Source organism: Chlorocebus sabaeus, chromosome 16, assembly GCF_047675955.1.
Source record: "Chlorocebus sabaeus isolate Y175 chromosome 16, mChlSab1.0.hap1, whole genome shotgun sequence".
Taxonomy (NCBI): Eukaryota; Metazoa; Chordata; class Mammalia; order Primates; family Cercopithecidae; genus Chlorocebus; species Chlorocebus sabaeus.
Window position 1 is genome coordinate 69,538,970 of NC_132919.1, and position 18,839 is coordinate 69,557,808.

Genomic DNA, 18,839 nt, shown 5'->3' on the forward strand with positions numbered 1-18,839 from the left:
ATCACACCACTGCACTCCAGCCTGGGTGACAGAGCAAGACTCCATCTCAATTAAACAACCAAAAAAAAAAAAAAAAAAAAAAGGATAGGAAAAAAGACGCTGTTTTCTTTAGTGGGAGGCAGAATAGAAAGAATGTGGAAAGTGGAAAGAACATGGGCTTGACGTCGGGCCAGGGTTTGAACTGAGACTCCACCATTTCCTCACTCCATGAACACATGGGCAGTTCACTTTACCTCTCTGAGCCTGAGCTTCCAGCAGGTGTCTGCAGCACAGGGATACTCTTGCTCCACAGCATTGTTAGGAAGATTAAATTAGATAACATAGAAAATGCTTGCCACACAGTCAGTACCCAGTCAATATTATTTTGAATCCTTGGGTGAAACTATGAATGGGATTTGGGACTCCCAGGTTCACTCCAGAGGTTAGATCTCTCGAGAGGCTTACTTTAGCATAGAAGTTGCTTCATATCCTCTTCCTTTCAATAAATGAAGATGCTATTAAATGTCTTTTCCAAATTTTAGTTTCTGTGATTCATTCCAGGTCTCATGACGAATGAGATGCTTTGTATCAAGGAAGATATAATTTGGTGGATTTATGCCCCCAAATGTTATCTGAATCCCGCTAGCCTGCTGCTCGATGAGCGTTTTAAAGATCTCATAGGCTGGGTGCAGTGGCTCACGCCTGTAATCCTAGCACTCCAGGAGGCCAAGGCAGGCAGATCCCTTGAGCTCCACACTAGCCTAGACAACATGGCAAAATCTGGTCTCTACAAAAAATACCAAAAAATTACCCGGGCATGGTACACCAGCCTGTAGTCCCAGCTACTTGGGGGGCTGAGGCCAGGAGGATCGCTTGAGCCCAGGAGGTCTAGGCTGCAGTGAGCCAAGATTGCGCCTCTGTACTCTAGCCTGGGTGACAAAGCAACACCCTGTCTCAAAGAAAAAAAAATTTTTGTTACATGTTTCCAGTAGAGATTAGCCCATAAAAGCATGATAAAAGGGTTATCATTTGGGACATAAGAGTATGTCCTTCTCTAAGTATATCCAACAAACCTTGATATGTTTTGTTTTGTGACCGTTAGAATATAGGATTTGACTGTTAGTTCAGCAGCTCGTTTACAAAACAGCATGGATAGCATGGGGTACCTTCCAGTTGTGTGTAAAGAAGGTGAAATGGAACCTTCTGGCTCATGTGGAGAGGCTTAACGTTTCCAACAGTCCTCTTTAGAGAAAAAGTATTTTACTGCAAAGGTGAGATTTTTAAAAGATATTCTACCATGCTTCACTTACAGACTCTGAATTAGAAGCTCCTGTTTGAAACTGTCTGCCTCTTGTCCTGATAAGCCTACTGGATGAGATTGTTACATCTCTCATTTCCTTCCCTGCCTGTCCACAGATCTCACTCTCTGTACCTTTGGCCTCTCCTGCACCATGTAATTACTGAAGTATCCTGTCTAAATAAATAAACATTTTTAACATTCTCAGCTATGTTAATGACTGCTTACATCTTATGCTATTTTTTTTTTTTAATTTTTTGAGACGGAGTCTTGCTCTGTCACCCAGGCTGGAGTACAGTGGCATTATCTCAGCTCACTGCAGCTTCTGCCTTCTGGGTTCAAACGACTCTCCTGCCTCGGCCTCCTGAGAAGCTGGGATTACAGGTGCATGCCACCACGCCCAGTTAGTTTTATGTTTTCAGTAGAGCCCAGGTCTCACCATGTTGGCCAGGCTGGTCTTGAATTCTTGACCTCAAGTGATCCACCCACCTCAGTCTCTCAAAGTGCCGGGATTACAGGCGTGAGCCACTGCACCCAGCTGACCTTGTGTTATGTTAAAATAAAGACTTGCAGCTGGGCACGGTGGCTCACACCTGTAATCCCAGCACTTTGGGAGGCCAAGGCGGGTGGATCATTTGAGGTCAGGAATTCGAGACTAGCTTGGCCAACATGGTGAGACTCTCATCTCTACTAAAAATACAAAAATTATCTGGGCATGGTGATGCGTGCCTGTAATCTCACCTACTCGGGAGGCTGAGGCAGGAGAATCGCTTGAACCCGGGAGGCAGAGGTTGTAGTGACCCGAGATGGTGCCACTGCACTCCAGCCTGGGCAACACAGTGAGACTCCATCTCAAAAAACTAAAAAATAAAAAATAAAGACTTGTGGCCAGGCACAGTGATTTATGCCTGCAATCCCAGCAGTTTGGGAGGCCAAGGCAAGTGGATCTCTTGAACCCAGGAATTCGAGGCCAGCCTTGTCAACATGGCAAAACCCTGTCTCTACAAAAAACACAAAAATTAGCCAGGCATGGTGGTACACGCCTGTAGTCCCAGCTGTTGGGGAGGCTGAAGTAGGAAAATTGCTTGAGCCGAGGAGGCAGAGGTTGCAATGAGCCAAGATTGGGCCACTGCACTCCAGCCTGGATGACAGAGCGAGATCTTACCTAAAAAATAAAATAAAATACTTGTGGAAATTGATTCCTCAGATGTATTTGCCTATGTGTCCTATGGGTCAAATAACATAAGAACATTGCATCATTGTTTGTTAATAGCTAAAGATGAGGCTATAACACTGATGCCCATCTATGGGGGTCTGGTGAAATTTCTTTATGTGCTGATATGAGGTCTCCCAGATAGAGGATTAAGTGAAAAGAGGAAAATGCAGAACATGTGGATTTTGTGCTACCATTTATGAAGAAAAGGAAAAAGTGTATGTCATTGCTGGCATGCATAGAATATCTTTGGTGGGATACACAAGAAACTGTGTTAGCTGCCTTTAAAGAAAAGAACTGGGTTGCTGGGGGACAGGGATAGGGAGTGACTTCACTGTATAGCCATCTATGCTTTTTGAATTTTAAATAATGTGAAAATGACCTATTGAAAAAAAGGTTTATAACAAAATAAAATGGAATACTATGGTCGAACGGGTTGAAAAGCAGTTTATTAAAAGTTAATGTTCTAACCTATTTCTCAATAAATCCATCCAACTCAAAATTTCCACTCTTCCATACCAAGTTGTTTTACTCTGAGCTAGAGTTCTTGGCAGAAGGAGTTGAGGGCAAGGATTCCGCTTGTGTACACACATGCCAACATGTGTACACACATACGCACATACTCTCTCTGTTTGTACCTAGAGAACCAGTCTTTCAGATTTCTAAATTCCCAAGGTGTTTACAATCTAAAAGCCAGACCTTGGTTATGTTTTGGTTTGTGGCTGTTAGAACAAAGGATTTGACTGTTAGTTCAGCAGCTCATTTACAAAACAACATGGATAGCACGGGTTACCTTCTAGTTGTGTGTAAAGAAGGTGAAAGGGAACCTTCTGAATTTCACAGAACTATGTACCCCGGCAGAGTCCGAATTTATCCTCAGGCCCTGCAAGACAAAAGTTTGTAGCCACTCCCAGCCATCAGTGTTTTTCTTTTGTGGCTTGAGGGAATAAATCATGCAACTGTTTTCTCATCAGATCCTGGCCTCTCTCCCTCTCAGGGCAGGGTGCCATTTGCCGTGCCTGACAAAGTGCTGTGGCCACAGCTGTGTGAGGCGCTCAACATGAAATTCAAGGCCGAAGTGCAGAGCAACCGGGGCCTGACCAAGGAGAACCTTGTGTTCCTGGCGCAGAAACTGTTCAACAACAGCAGCAGCCACCTGGAGGACTACAGCGGCCTGTCCGTGTCCTGGTCCCAGTTCAACAGGGTGAGGGACCCGGCCACCAGCAGCTGTTAGATCTGTCCCTCCCAACATTCTCAGGAGTCTCCCTGCCCTGGGCCCTTATTCTTCATGTCTGTAATAAAATGTACCAAAAGTAATAGAAGCTTCTGACTAGATGGACAACTTGAGAGTTACCCAGGTCACGTGTAGAAAACGTCTACAGTTAATGCATTTTCTTCCTTTGTAAAAGAAATAGAGCAAAGCAGACGTTAACATAGCTCATGAGAAGCAAAGCTTTTGAGGGGATGCGAACTCCAGCCCTCTCTCCCCTTCACTCTCTTGTGTTCCCTGTGTATAATGCCAGATCAGGCTCCTATGGGACCCTCAACCCACGCAAAGGGATGCTGATGAAAGAAACTTCTCCTCTAGCATCTGCTAATTCAGATGTCACTTTGATTTTATTTTTTTTTATTTATTTATTTTTGAGACAGAGTTTCACTCTTGTTGCCCAGGCTGGACTGCAATGGCACAATCTCGGCTCACCACAGCCTCCACCTCCTGGGTTCAAGTGATTCTCCTGCCTCAGCCTCCCAAGTAGCTGGGATTACAGGCATGCGCCACCACACACGACTAATTTTGTATTTTTAGTAGAGACGGGGTTTCTCCATGTTGGTCACGCTGGTCTCGAACTCCCGACTTCAGGTGATCTGCCTGCCTCAGCCTCCCAAAGTGCTGGGATTACAGGCATGAGCCACTGCACCCACCCTATTTATTTTTGTTTATTTATTTATTTTTGAGATGGTGTCTCGCTCTGTCACAAGGAGTGCAGTGGTGCGGTCTCGGCTCACTGCAACTTCCGTCTCCCAGATTCAAGCAATTCTGCCTCAGCCTCCTGAGTAGCTGGGATTACAAGCACCCGCCACCATGTCCAGCTAATTTTTGTGTTTTTAGTAGAGACAGGGTTTCACTATGTTGGCCAGGCTGGTCTCAAACTCCTGACCTCAAGTGATCTGCCTACCTCGGCCTCCCAAAGTGCTGGGATTACATGCGTGAGCCACCACGCCCAGCGTCACTTTGATTTTAATTTAACTTTTATTTCTTTTCCTGCCCCCCACCACCCCCAAGGTATTTTAAATGTCCTTAATTTGGAGCCTAACAATGTGCATTTCTCAGAAGCTCCCAGGTGACACTGATGCTGCTGGTCACAGACCACACATCAAAACTAGCAAGGGATGGGTCAGCCCAGCCCCAGGTGAAAGTGTCTGTAGCAGGACCCCACTGGGTGCTGGTAACTGCAGTGTGGTATTTTCCCCTTCTTTTTTTTCTTTTTTTTTTGAGGCGGAGTCTCGCTCTGTCGCCCAGGCTGGAGTGCAGTGGCGCGATCTCGGCTCACTGCAAGCTCTGCCTCCTGGGTTCACGCCATTCTCCTGCCTCAGCCTCCTGAGTAGCTGGGACTACAGGCGCCACCACCACGCCCAGATAATTTTTTGTATTTTTAGTAGAGACGGGGTTTCACCATGTTAGCCAGGATGGGCTCGATCTCCTGACCTCGTGATCCACCCGCCTCGGCCTCGCAAAGTGCTGGGATTCCAGGCGTGAGCCACCGCGCCCGGCCTATTTTCCCCTTCTTACCTCTTTTCTTCTCCATGGGGCCATTAGGTAAAACTCAGGTAGGTGGGGATGTTTGTACACCTCTGACAAGGGTAGATGTTTGTTTCTCATTTAACTTTTCTTTTTTTTTTTTTTTTTTTGAGACGGAGTCTCGCTCTGTCGCCCAGGCTGGAGTGCAGTGGCGCAGTCTCGGCTCACTGCAAGCTCCGCCTCCCGGGTTCACGCCATTCTCCTACCTCAGCCTCCCGAGTAGCTGGGACTACAGGCGCCCGCCACTGCGCCCGGCTAATTTTTTTCTATTTTTTAGTAGAGACGGGGTTTCACCATGGTCTCGATCTCCTGACCTTGTGATCCGCCCGCCTCGGCCTCCCAAAGTGCTGGGATTACAGGCGTGAGCCACCGCGCCCGGCCTTCATTTAACTTTTCCAATTAAATATGTGTATAATATTCCAAGTGTTACTCTTATTTTCTTGTGTTTACTGTTGTATCTCCAACCAGGAGAATTTACCAGGACGGAATTACACTTTCTGGCAGTGGTTTGACGGTGTGATGGAAGTGTTAAAAAAACATCTCAAACCTCATTGGAATGATGGGTGAGAATCATTATTTCTTAAGGCACCAACAGAGTCTGAAAGTCTTCTTTCTGGCATCATAAGTCACACTCTGCTTCTGTCCTTCGTCCTTGGTGATCCAGGGCCATTTTGGGGTTTGTAAACAAGCAACAGGCCCATGACCTACTCATTAACAAGCCAGATGGGACCTTCCTGCTGAGATTCAGTGACTCAGAAATTGGCGGCATCACCATTGCTTGGAAGTTTGATTCTCGTGAGTGCCCCTCCCTTATGTCCAAAGTTTGCTGCTTTTGTTACAAAATTATTTTAACAAATAATTTAGTGGGTACTTACTATTTGTTGGGGTCAGTACTAATTATGGGAAACACAAATGTATGGCCATAACATACTTTTAATAAGGCAGCCTATGAAAAATACTAATATGGGAAACACAGTTACTAATTTGGTTATACATGAAAGTATATGGCAACATGGTTATACATGAAAGTTAAACCATGACATGGCTACCTATGATACAAGAGTCTGTGCAGAATCTCAGTTGCTTTCCTCTTAAAATGTTTGCCTTATTGTATTACTCTGCATAAAGCTTATTTCAGTGAAGAATTACTTTGATGATTTGAAGTTCTTACAGTAGTAAAAATATTCCTTTTAACATACGGATATTGCCATCAATCATTCTACCCAAGATGTTAGTTCTTTTCTTTTTTTGAAACAGGGTCTCACTCTTTTGCCTGGGCGGGAGTGCAGCGGCACAAACATGGCTCACTGCAGCCTCAACCTCCTGGCCTCAAGCAATCCTCCTGCCTCAGCCTCCTGATTAGCTGGGACCATACACATGCACCACCACACCCATCTAATTTTTAAATTGTTTGTATGTTGCCCAGGCTGGTCTCGAACTCCTGGGCTCAAACAATCCTCTGCTTCAGCCTCCCAAAGTATTGGGATTACGGGCTTGAGCCGCTGCACCTGGGCATCAGGAATGTTAGTTCTCACCTCTGACCCTCACAATAAGGGTAGCTTGCTAGTTCGTTTTCTGTGAATTAAAGTTTTTTTTTTTTTTTTTTTTTTTTTTGAGACGGAGTCTTGCTCTGTAGCCCGGGCTGGAGTGCAGTGGCCGGATCTCAGCTCACTGCAAGCTCCGCCTCCCGGGTTCACGCCATTCTCCTGCCTCAGCCTCCCGAGTAGCTGGGACTACAGGCGCCCGCCACCTCGCCCGGCTAGTTTTTTTTTGTATTTTTAGTAGAGATGGGGTTTCACCGTGTTAGCCAGGATGGTCTCGATCTCCTGACCTCGTGATCCGCCCGTCTCGGCCTCCCTAAGTGCTGGGATTACAGGCTTGAGCCACCGCGCCCGGCCGTGAATTAAAGTTTTTAATAACTTTTGGCTGGGTGTGGTGGCTCATGCCTGTAATCCCAGCACTTTGGGAACCTCAGGCGGGAGGATCTCTTGAGGCCACGAGTTTAAGACCAGCCTGGACAACATAGCAAGCCCCTGTCTCTAAGTAAATAAATAAATAAGTTAATTAACTGGGCGTGGTGGTGCTCATGGTGTGCGCCTATAGTCCCAACTACTCTGGAGGGTGAGGCGAGATGGTCACTTGACCCCAGGAATTCAAGGTTACAGTGAGTCATGATCACATTACTGTACTCCAGCCTGGGCAACAGAGTAAGACCCTGTCTCTTAAACAAACAAACAAAAAGGCTGGGCATGGTGGCTCACGCCTGTAATCCCAGCACTTTGGGAGGCCAGGACGGGCGGATCATGAGGTCAGGAGATTGAGACCATCCTGGCTAACACGGTGAAACCCCGTCTCTACTAAAAATACAAAAAAATTAGCCGGGTGTGGTGGTGGGCACCTGTAGTCCCAGCTACCTGGGAAGCTGAGGCAGGAGAATGGCATGAACCCAGAAGGCAGAGCTTGCAGTGAGCCGAAATGGCACCACTGCACTCCAGCCTGGGCAACAGAGCGAGACTAAATCTCAAAAAAAAAAAAAAAAAATCACTTTTAATAGCTCTTATGCTTTCTCTGGTTGTGGGCATGCTTCCTAGCTCTTACATATCTTTGTATAGGGAATCAGGGATCGGGGGTCAGTAAGAACTTTTTCTTCTACTGAGGACCGGAATACTGTTTGAACTTGAAACGTCTGAGATTATTGGATCTCTTGGGAAGTGATTGGTGTATTACCTGCTTATCTACCCATGGCTTTTATTTTTATTTTTTGAGATGGAGTCCCTGTCACCCAGGTTGGAGTGTAGTGTCATGATCTCAGCTCACTGCAATCTCCACCTCCCAGCCTCAAGCCATCCTCCCGCCTCAGCATAGTACCTGGGACTACGGATGAGCGCCACCACAATTGGCTGATTTTTGTATTTTTAGTAGAGATGGGGTTTCATCATGTTGGCCAGGCTGGTCTCAAACTCCTAACCTCAGGTGATCCACCTGTCTAGGCCTCCAAAAGTGTGAGATTACAGGTGTGAGCCACCATGCCTGGCCCCTACCCATGGCTTTTAAAACTATTTCAGGCCGGGCCAACATAGTGAAACTCCATCTCTACTAAAAATACAAAATTAGCTGGGTGTGGTGGCACGTGCCTGTAATCCCAACTACTTGGGAGGCTGAGGCAGGAGAATTGCTTGAACCAGGCAGTCGAAGGTTGCAGTGAGCCAAGATCACACCACTGCACTCCAGCCTGGTAACAGAGCAAGACTCCATCTCAAAATAAGTAAATAAATAAATGAATAAAAATAGTTCATCTGTAACCCATGGTTATTTTTAAATGGAGATTTCTATTGGAGCCATTATAATGGCAAGTTTGAATTTATAGTATGTTTGGGTTTTAAGATTTCCTATTCAGAAATCATGTTTAGAATGTGATTGTTCTGTTTATTGATCTAGAGGAAAGAATGTTTTGGAATCTGATGCCTTTTACCACCAGAGACTTCTCCATTCGGTCCCTAGCTGACCGCTTGGGAGACTTGAATTACCTTATCTACGTGTTTCCTGATCGGCCGAAAGATGAAGTATACTCCAAATACTACACACCAGTTCCCTGCGAGTCTGCTACTGGTAACAGTGTTCGCATTCTGATTTGATTTTGTGTGTATGTGTGCGTGCCTGTGTGCATGTGTTATCTCTCTTGCATGAAAACCCACACAGTTACCATTCAGTGAGAGCAGTTTGAGCATTTTCCAGGGCAGATGTAAACCCTAGGCTGGATTCTTCAGTCGTACAGAAAACACATCTGCCACTAATCCCAAATATCAAATTGAAGAAAACATTCTTTTTAATACAAGCTTAGATCAAACAAAATTAGAGAGGTAAAATTTTGTTTTTCATGCCAGAGGTAGTTTTATTGCTTTCTGAGTTTAGAAGTATTACATATTTATTATAAAATTTTCAGAAGACGCATAAAGGCATGAAAAAGAAAACAGGCCGGGTACGGTGGGTCATGCCTGTAATCCCAGCACTTTGGGAGACCAAGGCAGGCGGATCATTTGAGGTCAGGAGTTCCAGACCAGCCTGGCCAACATGGTGAAACCCCATCTCTACAACAAATACAAAGATTAGGTGTGGTGGCGGGTACCTGTAATCGCAGCTACTCGGTAGGCTGAGGCATGAGAATCACTTGAACCTGGGACGTGGAGATCGCAGTGAGCTGAGACTGTGCCACTGCACTCCAGCCTGGACAATAGAGTGAGACTCAGGATCCAAAAAAAAAAAAAAGAAAGTAAGTTGGGCGTGGCGGTTCACTCCTATAATCCCAGCACTTTGGGCGGCTGAACCCAGGAGGTGGAGGTTACAGTGAGCTGAGATCGTGCTGTTGCACTCCAGCCTAGGCGACAAGAGTGAAACTCCATCTCAAAAACAAAAACAAAAAAACAGATACCACACAACATCTCTCATCTAGAGATTAACCTCTATGGATGATTTAGTGACTATTCTTGCACTCTCTAAACAGGTATGTATTATACATTGCATCACCTGATGTTTGAAGTTCCTGTTTGGAGGTTAAATCTAGCAGGAGAATGAAGACCATAAACAAGGAAACATATATTCAGGCCAGGCACAGTGGCTCATGCCTGTAATCCCAGCCTTTTGGGAGGCCGAGGCAGGTAGATCACCCAAGGTCAGGAGTTTGAAACCAGCCTGGCCAATGTGGTGAAACCCCATCTCTACTAAAAATATGAAAAGTAGCTGGGTGTGGTGGCAGGTGCCTGTAATTCCAGCTAATTGGGAGGCTGAGGCAGGAGAATCGCTTGAACCAGGGAGGGGGAGGTTGCAGTGAGCTGAGATTGTGCCACTGCACTCCAGCTTGGGCAACAGAGTGAGACTCCGTCTCAAAAACAAACAAACAAAACACAAATATATTCATTTAGTGATGGGCGCTCTGAAGACAAAGCAAGGTAGAGGCATAGAGAAGTGGCAGGGAGGAGAATGGAGGTGTTATTTTACTAGAGTGGTCAAAGGGGGTTTCTCTGAGAACATGTTTTTTTTGTTTTTGTTTTTGTTTTTGAGACAGGGTCTCACTTTGTTGCCCAGGCTGGAGTACATTGCTCACTGCAGTCTCCAACTGCTAGGCTCAAGGGATCCCCCCACCTGAGCCTCCCACATAGTTGGGACTACAGGCATGCACCACCAATCCTGGTTAATTATTTTATTTTTATAGATCTGGGGTCTTGCTATGTTTCCCAGACTGGTCTCAAATTCCTGGGCTCAAGCAGTGCTCCTTCCTCAGTCCCCCAAGTTTCTGGGATTATAGGCGTGAGTCTGTACCCAGCCAGGATGTGATATTTGAATAGACATAAATGAAGTAAGGAAGCTAGCCATACAAAGATCTAGAGAAAAAACATTCTATGCCAAGAGAACAAGTACAAAAATCCTGGGTTGAGAATGGGCATGTCTGGAAAGCAGGGAAGATAAGTGGTAAGAGCTGAGGTCAGAGCACTCCAGCCTTGGAGTTCAGGGTAAAAGGTTGGGGTTTGGACCATACTATATATAATTTTTTGTGACTTTTTATTTTTTTCACTTGGAAATATATCCTAGGTAGCTGGGCATGGTGGCTCACGCCTGTAATCCTAGCACTTTGGGAGGCCGAGGCAGGCAGATCACTTGAGGTCAGGAGTTCGAGACCAGCCTGACCAACATGGTGAAACCTCGTCTCTACTAAAAAAAATACAAAAATTAGCTGGGTGTGGTGGCAGACACCAGTAATCCCACTACTCAGGAGGCTGAGGCAAGAGAATCGCTTGAACCCGGGAGGCGGAGGTTGCGGTGAGCCGAGATCACGCCACTGCACTCCAGCCTGGGAACAGAGCAAGACTGCCGCAAAAAAATATATATATCCTGTGCAGAGTTGCAGCTCAGTAAATGTAATCTTCCAACATCATTTTGATGATTGCCTACAGTCCCATTGTATTATGGTGAGTTACATGTTCGTTATTTAAGATGCTTATAATTTGGGCCTGGGCACAGTGTCTCAAGCCTGTAATTCCAGCACTTTAGTAGGCCAAGGAAGGAGGATTGCTTGAGCCTAGGAGTTTGAGACCAGCCTGGGCAACATAGTGAGACTCCATATCTACAAAAATGAAAGTGAGCTGCGCTTGGTGGCACATGCCTGTAGTCCCAGCTACTCAGAAGGCAGAGGCTGAAGGATTGGTTGAGCCCAGGAATTAGAGGCTGCAGTGAGCTATGATTGTGCCATTGCACTGTAGCATATGTGACAGAGTAAGATCCTGTTTCAGAAAAAAAAAGTCCTATTTCTGGCAGCATTTCTTTGGTTTTTAGCTTCTTAGCCAATCTATAAAATTCTCTATACACTATAAAGCACAAAAAAACATGAGGTATTATGAAAAGGTCGCTCCTGACACTGGAAGCCCTGGAAGAAGAAGATTAGGGTAACAAGCAATTGGTGAACCCTGCAGCATTTCACCCTCTTGGGCTACTTAAATGACAAGCTCTTTGTCCTGTAATCATAGTGGGATCGTCCTTGCCTAGTATAATTAACATTGTACTGATTCCTGTATTCACATACCCAGAAACAAGGCTTCATTCTCCCATGTCAGATATCACATTCTTACTACCTGCTTACCTGGATTTCCATAGTCAGCCTTCTGAAAAGGTAACTGGTCGACCAGATCATGTGCAGGTTTATCTGCTCATCTGCCACATCCCAGTGGGGATTCTGTGGGAAGCAAAGGACACATCGCATTCTTGGCACCAACATCACTCACTGGGACTAGTGACATCAAAGTACCCCAAATGCGGAAGCACCAGGCGTGAAGAAGCGTGCACGTGCTGGGAAAAGTAGCCTTCCCTTCCCTGAAAGACTAGACACTCAGAGTTAGAGGAACCTCAGACCAGGTCAGATCAGTGGCTCTCCAGTGCCTAGGCCTTTCCATAGGATCCCTGACCAGTGTGTATGCACCTTCTGCTTGAAAACCTCCAATGATGGTCAGGCACCATGGCTCACACCTGTAATCCCAGCACTTTGGGAGGCCAAAACGGTGGATCACTTGAGGTCAGGGGTTTGAGACCTGACCAACATGAAGAAACCCCATCTCTACCAAAAATACAAAAATTAGCGGGGCTTGGTGTCACGCACCTGTAATCCCAGCCACTCGGGAGACTGAGGCACGAGAATCGCTTGAACCCAGGAGGTGGAGGTTGCAGTGAGCTGAGATCGCACCACTGCACTCCAGCGTGGGCAACAGAGCGAGACTCTGTCAAAAAAGAAAAAAAAGAAAACCTCCTGTGACAAGGAAATCAGCCCTTCCTAAAATAAATCATTTCTTTTCTGGGCAGTTCTACTTAGAACATTCTTCCCTACATGTCTGAACATTTGTCCTCTTAGGACCTGCCCCTCCTGGTCCTGATTTTATCCCCTGGGTCAGGTAGAGCAAATCCTTTCTCTCTGCTGCATCTTGGACTTTAAGCTTTTCAAGGTATTTTTTTTTTAATTAGTACGCAATTATTGCTTGACTTAGATTTGTATTGAAGTACATAGTTTCCGTGGTTTGAAGAATTTATTGAAACATCCAAGCCAATTTGGAAGATATCTTGAATTTCAGTTTTAGTGCTGATCTTCTCCTTTACCAGGTCTTCCTAACAGATTGAAATATTAAATGCTTGGCCAAGTGCAGTGGCTCATGCCTGTAATCCCAGCACTTTGCGGGGCCAAGGTGGGCAGATCACTTGAGGTCAGGAGTTAGAAAACAGCCTGGGCAACATGGTGGAACCCCGTCTCTACTGAAAATACAAATATTAGCCAAAGTGTGGTGGTGCATCTGTAATCCAGCTACTCAGGAGGCTGAGGCATGAGAATCATTTGAACCTGGGAGGCAGAGGCTGCAGTGAACCGAGATTGCACCACTGTACTCCAGCCTGGATGACAGAGTGAGACTGTTTCAAAAAACAAAACAAAAAAGAAATATTAAGGGCTTGTGTCATATCCTTAGATAAGTTAGGTGGTTGTGTTCTGTCCTAAGAAAAGATGTGATTCATAAGGAAGATCACATTTTTATTTCACTTGAGCACTTTGAGCACTTTGGTTCTCCCCTTGGCAGCTAAAGCCGTTGATGGATACGTGAAGCCACAGATCAAGCAAGTGGTCCCTGAGTAAGTGGCCAGGTGGCTCTGGCCCTCCTTCTGCCTCTTTCCTCCTTCCCCAGACCCTGCCTCCCACCCTGATCCTGGGCCCAGCTTTCTGCTCCCCCAGGAAACCTGTCTCAGTCCTGGGGAGGGACCTGGGCTTGGTCACGCTGTGCCAGTACCCGAGTGCCCACTCCTGTAGCTGGAGCTCCAGGGCCAAGTGGGCACTTTGTCCTTCTACACCCCGAGAAAGAAAAACATGCCCCTCGGTCCCCTCCCCGTCAGCTGCCCTGGCCTCCCTGGCGGCTGAAGCTGTTCTCTTCCTTCTGCAGGTTTGTGAACGCATCTGCAGATGCCGGGAGCGGCAGCGCCACGTACATGGACCAGGCCCCCTCCCCAGCTGTGTGCCCCCAGGCTCACTATAACATGTACCCACAGAAGTAGGTGGCGTTCTCATGGGGGTCCACAGGGGAGGAACTGGGGGCTTGGCCCCAGGCTGGACCCCTGGAGGGCTGGTGGGCAGAGGCATCCAGAGCTCCTCTAGATCTGAGACCAGGCAGCCCTGGCCTGGGCTCTGGCCTTTGGGAGGGAGAGATTTGACCAGAAGTGATTGGTGGTTTAGAGTCGGGTTGGGCAAATGTCATCTGTTCCCCTCTCTCAAAATGGAGATTTTTCTTACTCTAAGGACTGAGTGGAGTTGTGCTGTGTCTGGACAGCCGTTGTGAGAGGTAACTGGGGAGGGCATTTCAGTCTGAGTTGCTGTGTAGCCAGCTGTTCGAATGGTCATTCTTTTCCCATGAAGCCCCAGGCTGAGGGCATAGGCTGGCTCAGACTGCTCCCCTGGTGGCCTGTGGGGCTTGGGGTGGTCTCTCACAGCCTTTCCCCCTCCCTTCATCCCTCTTTCCCTCCCAAGCCCTGATTCAGTCCTTGACACCGATGGGGACTTCGATCTGGAGGACACAATGGACGTGGCACGGCGTGTGGAGGAGCTCCTGGGCCGGCCAATGGACAGTCAGTGGATCCCACACGCACAGTCGTGACCCCGTGACCTCTCCGTCTTCAGCTTCTTCATCCTCACCAGAGGAATCACTCTTGTGGATGTTTTAATTCCATGAATCGCTTCTCTTTGGAAACAATACTCATAATGTGAAGTGTTCATACTAGTTGTGACCTTAGTGTTTCTGTGCATGGTGGCACCAGCAAAGGGAGTGTGAGAGTGTGTGTGTGTGTGTGTGTTTGTGTGTGTGCGTGTGTGTGTGTGTTTGCACATTATGGTGTTTCTCCCTCTCACTGTCCAAGAGTTTAGTTGTAGCAAAGAGGCCACAGACAGAGGCTGTGGTGGTTTTTACTTTGTGCAAAAAGGCAGTGAGTTTCGTGAAGCCCGGAAGTTGGCCATGTGTCTTAAGAGTGGCTGGACTTTGACATGTGGTTGTTTGAGTAAGAGACGGACAAAGGGAGGAGAAAGCACGTGTGCTCCAGTGAGTCTTTGTCACTCTGTCTGCCAAGCAATTGATATATAACCGTGATTGTCTCTGCTTTTCTTCTGAAATGTAGATAACTGCTTTTTGACAAAGAGAGCCTTCCCTCTCCCCTACCCCTGTGTTCTTGGGTAGGAATGGGAAAAGGGGCAACCTACAAAGATTGTTGGGGCAAGGGAAGTCACAGGCTTTCGGATGGGTGGTGGCTTTTCACATAACACTTAGCTCATCTTAATATTCTCTCTTTGTCCTTTCTCCCCTCCTGCCTGCCCGCACCCTGGAATTGCCACTCAGTTCCTCTGGGCGTGCACACATGTTTGGAGAAATAGAGGAGAGAAAAGAGGGCCATGTAACTGAGAGCTTACAGTGCCAACGCCCTTTGTGTTCTGGCCAGAGTGGAGCGCACAGCCCTGACTCCTGGGCGCTGAGACTGTTGCCTGGTTACCCAGGAAGGTGCTGTTCCGGCTGCCCAGCCTTTCTCTGAGCCAGCGGATGCACAGTCGGAGGTGTTCTTCAGGCTTATTAATAATGCTTTTTGCAAATGTTGAATCATGTTTCTGTTTCTAAGTTGGATCTTTTTTGTTTTCCCCTTCCCACCCTAATTTGACATCAAAATTCTCTCTTGTGCATTGGGCCCTGGGTCATTCGAACCCAGGTCACCTCATTCCCATTCTCTGTTCACACCTGATGTCTTGAAGAGTAGGTGGTAGCAGTGTGGGCTGAACCTAGGCCAGCTTGCTCAGCAGGTCACCCTGCTGTGGGGTCCTGGCGGGTGTTGGTAATGTGAGGAAATGCAGTCAGCAGGTTTGCTGGGGAGTTTGATGAAAGTATAAAAACAAAACAAAACAAAAGCCTCGGTATAATTTTGTTCCACGATTTCTTCTTCTGTAGCTTTACACCAGAAGGAAGGAATGGGCTACAGCCGGCAGTGGGGGAAGCGGGGGTGAGCAGGTGTATTAAAATAGCTTACGGGTAAGGCCTAAAAGGTCACCCCTCGGCCCCCTCTCCAAAAGAAGGGCATGAGCACCCCCAGGAGAGGATGGCCCCATAAACCTTATTTTTATACATGAGAGTAAATAAACAGATATTTTTTTTACAAAAATAACTTCTGAATTTATCAGTGTTTTGCTGTTAAAGAAAAATATTCCTCTATAGTAAATTATTTATTGGAAGATGACTTTTTTAAAGCTGCCATTTGCCTTGGCTTGGTTTCATACACTGATTTATTTTTCTATGCCAGGCAGTAGAGTCTCTCTGCCTTTGAGGAGCAGGCTACCCACATCCCACTCAGTCCCTCCCTACCCCTCAAGATTTGATGAAAATTCCAACCGTGAGGATGGGCGCATTGGGGAAGGGTGAGAAGGAGAGCCTGCCTATTCAGGGACCTAGGCTCAAAGAGCCCCTCCCTGCCTGTCACCCAGAGATGCTTCACCGACACCTGCCTCTGAGACCTCGCTCTCTGTTCCAGCAACCCTGGTGGGGGGTCAGACTTGATACACTTTCAGGTTGGGAGTGGACCCACCCCAGGGCCTGCTGAGGACAGAGCAGCCAGGCCGTCCCAGGCCGCTTCGAGCTCACTTTGCAGTTGGCACTGGGTTGGGGAGGAAGAGAGCTGATGAGTGTGGCTTCCCTGAGCGTGGGGTTCCCCTGCTTGTCCAGTTCCAGTGGTGAGCTGTCCTCGGTGTTACTGAGGCTGTGCCTAGAGAGCAGAGATTTTTGATGAAAGGTGTGCTCGCTCTCTGCGTTCTGTCTTCTCTCTCCTCCCTGTTCCTGCAAATCACAAGAAAAGGTAGTGGTGTGTCTTGACCCCATCAGCCTCTCACCCACTCCCAGACACACAAGTCCTCAAAGGTTTCAGCTCCGTGTGTGGGATGTGCAGGGTTTTTCTAGGGGGTAGGGAGAGACCAAAATGAATATAACTTAAAATGAAAGTATACTTTTTATAATTTTTCTTTTTAAAACTTTGTGAAATTATTTCAGATACATATTTTAGTGTCAAGGCAGATTAGTTATTTAGCCACCCAAAAAAAGTATTGTGTACAATTTGGGGCAGTCACAAAGTTGTGTATTTTATGTTACAATAAAGGCTTCCTCTGAAGGGATGGTATTGAGTCCTGTTTTTACTTTTTTCTGTCACGTGCCAAGGGAGGGCAGCTTGAACACAGGGATAAGTTTCAAATCATCAGCGTGACCCTGAAAAAGGGAACTGGTTGGGTGGTTGGGAGTTGGCAGCCTCAGAGGGCACGTCATTAGCTCTGATGGCAGATGGGGCCTTTCATACCTTCCTGCTCATGTGATGTTTTGAAAATTAGAATGATGGTCTCATCTTCTTGCCTCCTGACTCCAGAAAGCTTGTCTTTTTTCTTTTCTCTCTCTTTTTTTTTTTTTTTTTTTTTTTGAGATGGAGTCTGGCTGTGCCACACAGGCTGGAGTGCAGTGGCGTGATCTTGGCTCACTGCAAGCTCCGCCTCCTGGCTTCACACCATTCTCCTGCCTCAGCCTCCCGAGCAGCTGGGACTACAAGCACCCGCCACCATGCCCGGCTAATTTTTTTGTATTTTTTAGTAGAGACGAGGTTTCACCATGTTAACCAGGATGGTCTCGGTCTCCTGACCTTGTGATCCGCCCGCCTCAGCCTCCCAAAGTGCTGGGATTACAGACGTGAGCCACCGCTCCCAGCCGAAAGCTTGTCCTTGAGATTCAGCACATTTAGAGTATCTGACCCTGAGTTCAGCATTGTGTGTGGGATAAGAAATGGTTCCTTCCCTGCAGAGGCTCACAGTTGGAGAAAGGCAGCTACCGCAACTGATTATGCTAGGGTATCAGTTCCTGCTGCAATCAAGGCATCCCAAAGTCATTATGCAAAAGAACATGCAGGAAGGACACTGCGCAACTTGAAGTTTTTTTGTTTTATTTTGTTTTGTTTTTAATTGAGTAGCTGGGATTACAGGCGCCACCACTCCTGGCTAATTTTTGTGTTTTCAGCAGAGATGGGGTTTCACCATGTTGACCAGGCTGGTCTCAAACTCATGACCTCAGGTGATCCACCCGCTTTGGCCTCCCAAAATGCTGGGATTACAGGCGTGAGCCACCATGCCCAGCCTGGAGCTGACTCTTAAGGAACAAATAGAGCCGGGCATGGTGGCTCACGCCTGTAATCCCAGCATTTCGGGAGGCCGAGGCAGGTGGATCACCTGAGGTCACGAGTTTGAGACCAGCCTGGCCAACATGGTGAAACCCCGTCTCTACTAAAAATACAAAAAAAAATTAGCCGGGTATGGTGGCACGCGCCTGTACTCCCAGCTACTCGGGAGGCTGAGGCAGGAGAATTGCTTGAACCCGGGAGGCAGAGATTGCAGTGAGCCAAGATCGCGCCATTGCACTCCAGCCTGGGTGACAGAGCAAGACTCGTCTCAAAAAAAAAAAGACCCAGCCATTCCACTTGTATGTATCTACATAAGAACAACGAGAACATATATTTACAGAAATACTGTGATAAATGTTCATAACAGCATCATGCATAATAGCCAAAGGGCAGAAACAAACAACCCAAATGCCCATCAACTGATGAATAAACAAAATGTATTATGGTAGATCTGTACAATGGAATGTACAGCCATAAAAAGGAGTGAAGTGCTGACACACAGGACTACATGGATGAACCTTGACAACATCATGCTAGATGAAAGAAACCAGGCCGGGCACAGTAGTTCACCGCTGGGATTTCAGCACTTTGGGAGGCTGAGGCAAGGGATCACTGGAGTGCAGCAGTTCAAGACCAGCCTAGACAACACGGTGAAACCCCATCTCTACAAAAAGATACAAAAAGTAGCTGGATGTGGTGGTGCACCCCTGTAGTCCCACCTACTCAGGAGGCTGAGGTGGGAGGATCACTGTAGCTGTGGTCATGCTACTGCACTCCAGCCTGGGTGACAGAGCGAG

At 47.0% G+C, this 18,839-nt stretch overlaps 1 protein-coding gene across 5 annotated transcripts in view; it reads left to right on the forward strand.

The window, feature by feature from the left end:
* The window catches only part of LOC103243413 (signal transducer and activator of transcription 5B), an 89,239-nt gene extending 72,240 nt beyond the window's left edge, over positions 1-16,999 (forward strand). For all 5 annotated transcript variants that reach the window (XM_037993183.2, XM_073005301.1, XM_037993182.2 and 2 more), the window contains 7 exons: positions 3,487-3,693; positions 5,758-5,852; positions 5,954-6,084; positions 8,728-8,898; positions 13,395-13,446; positions 13,752-13,859; positions 14,333-16,999. In XM_037993183.2, the coding sequence (XP_037849111.1) occupies positions 3,487-3,693; positions 5,758-5,852; positions 5,954-6,084; positions 8,728-8,898; positions 13,395-13,446; positions 13,752-13,859; positions 14,333-14,459 (891 nt within the window). In that variant the 3' untranslated portion in view covers positions 14,460-16,999. The remainder of the gene's footprint in view (positions 1-3,486; positions 3,694-5,757; positions 5,853-5,953; positions 6,085-8,727; positions 8,899-13,394; positions 13,447-13,751; positions 13,860-14,332) is intronic.
* The last annotated feature ends 1,840 nt before the right edge of the window (positions 17,000-18,839 follow it).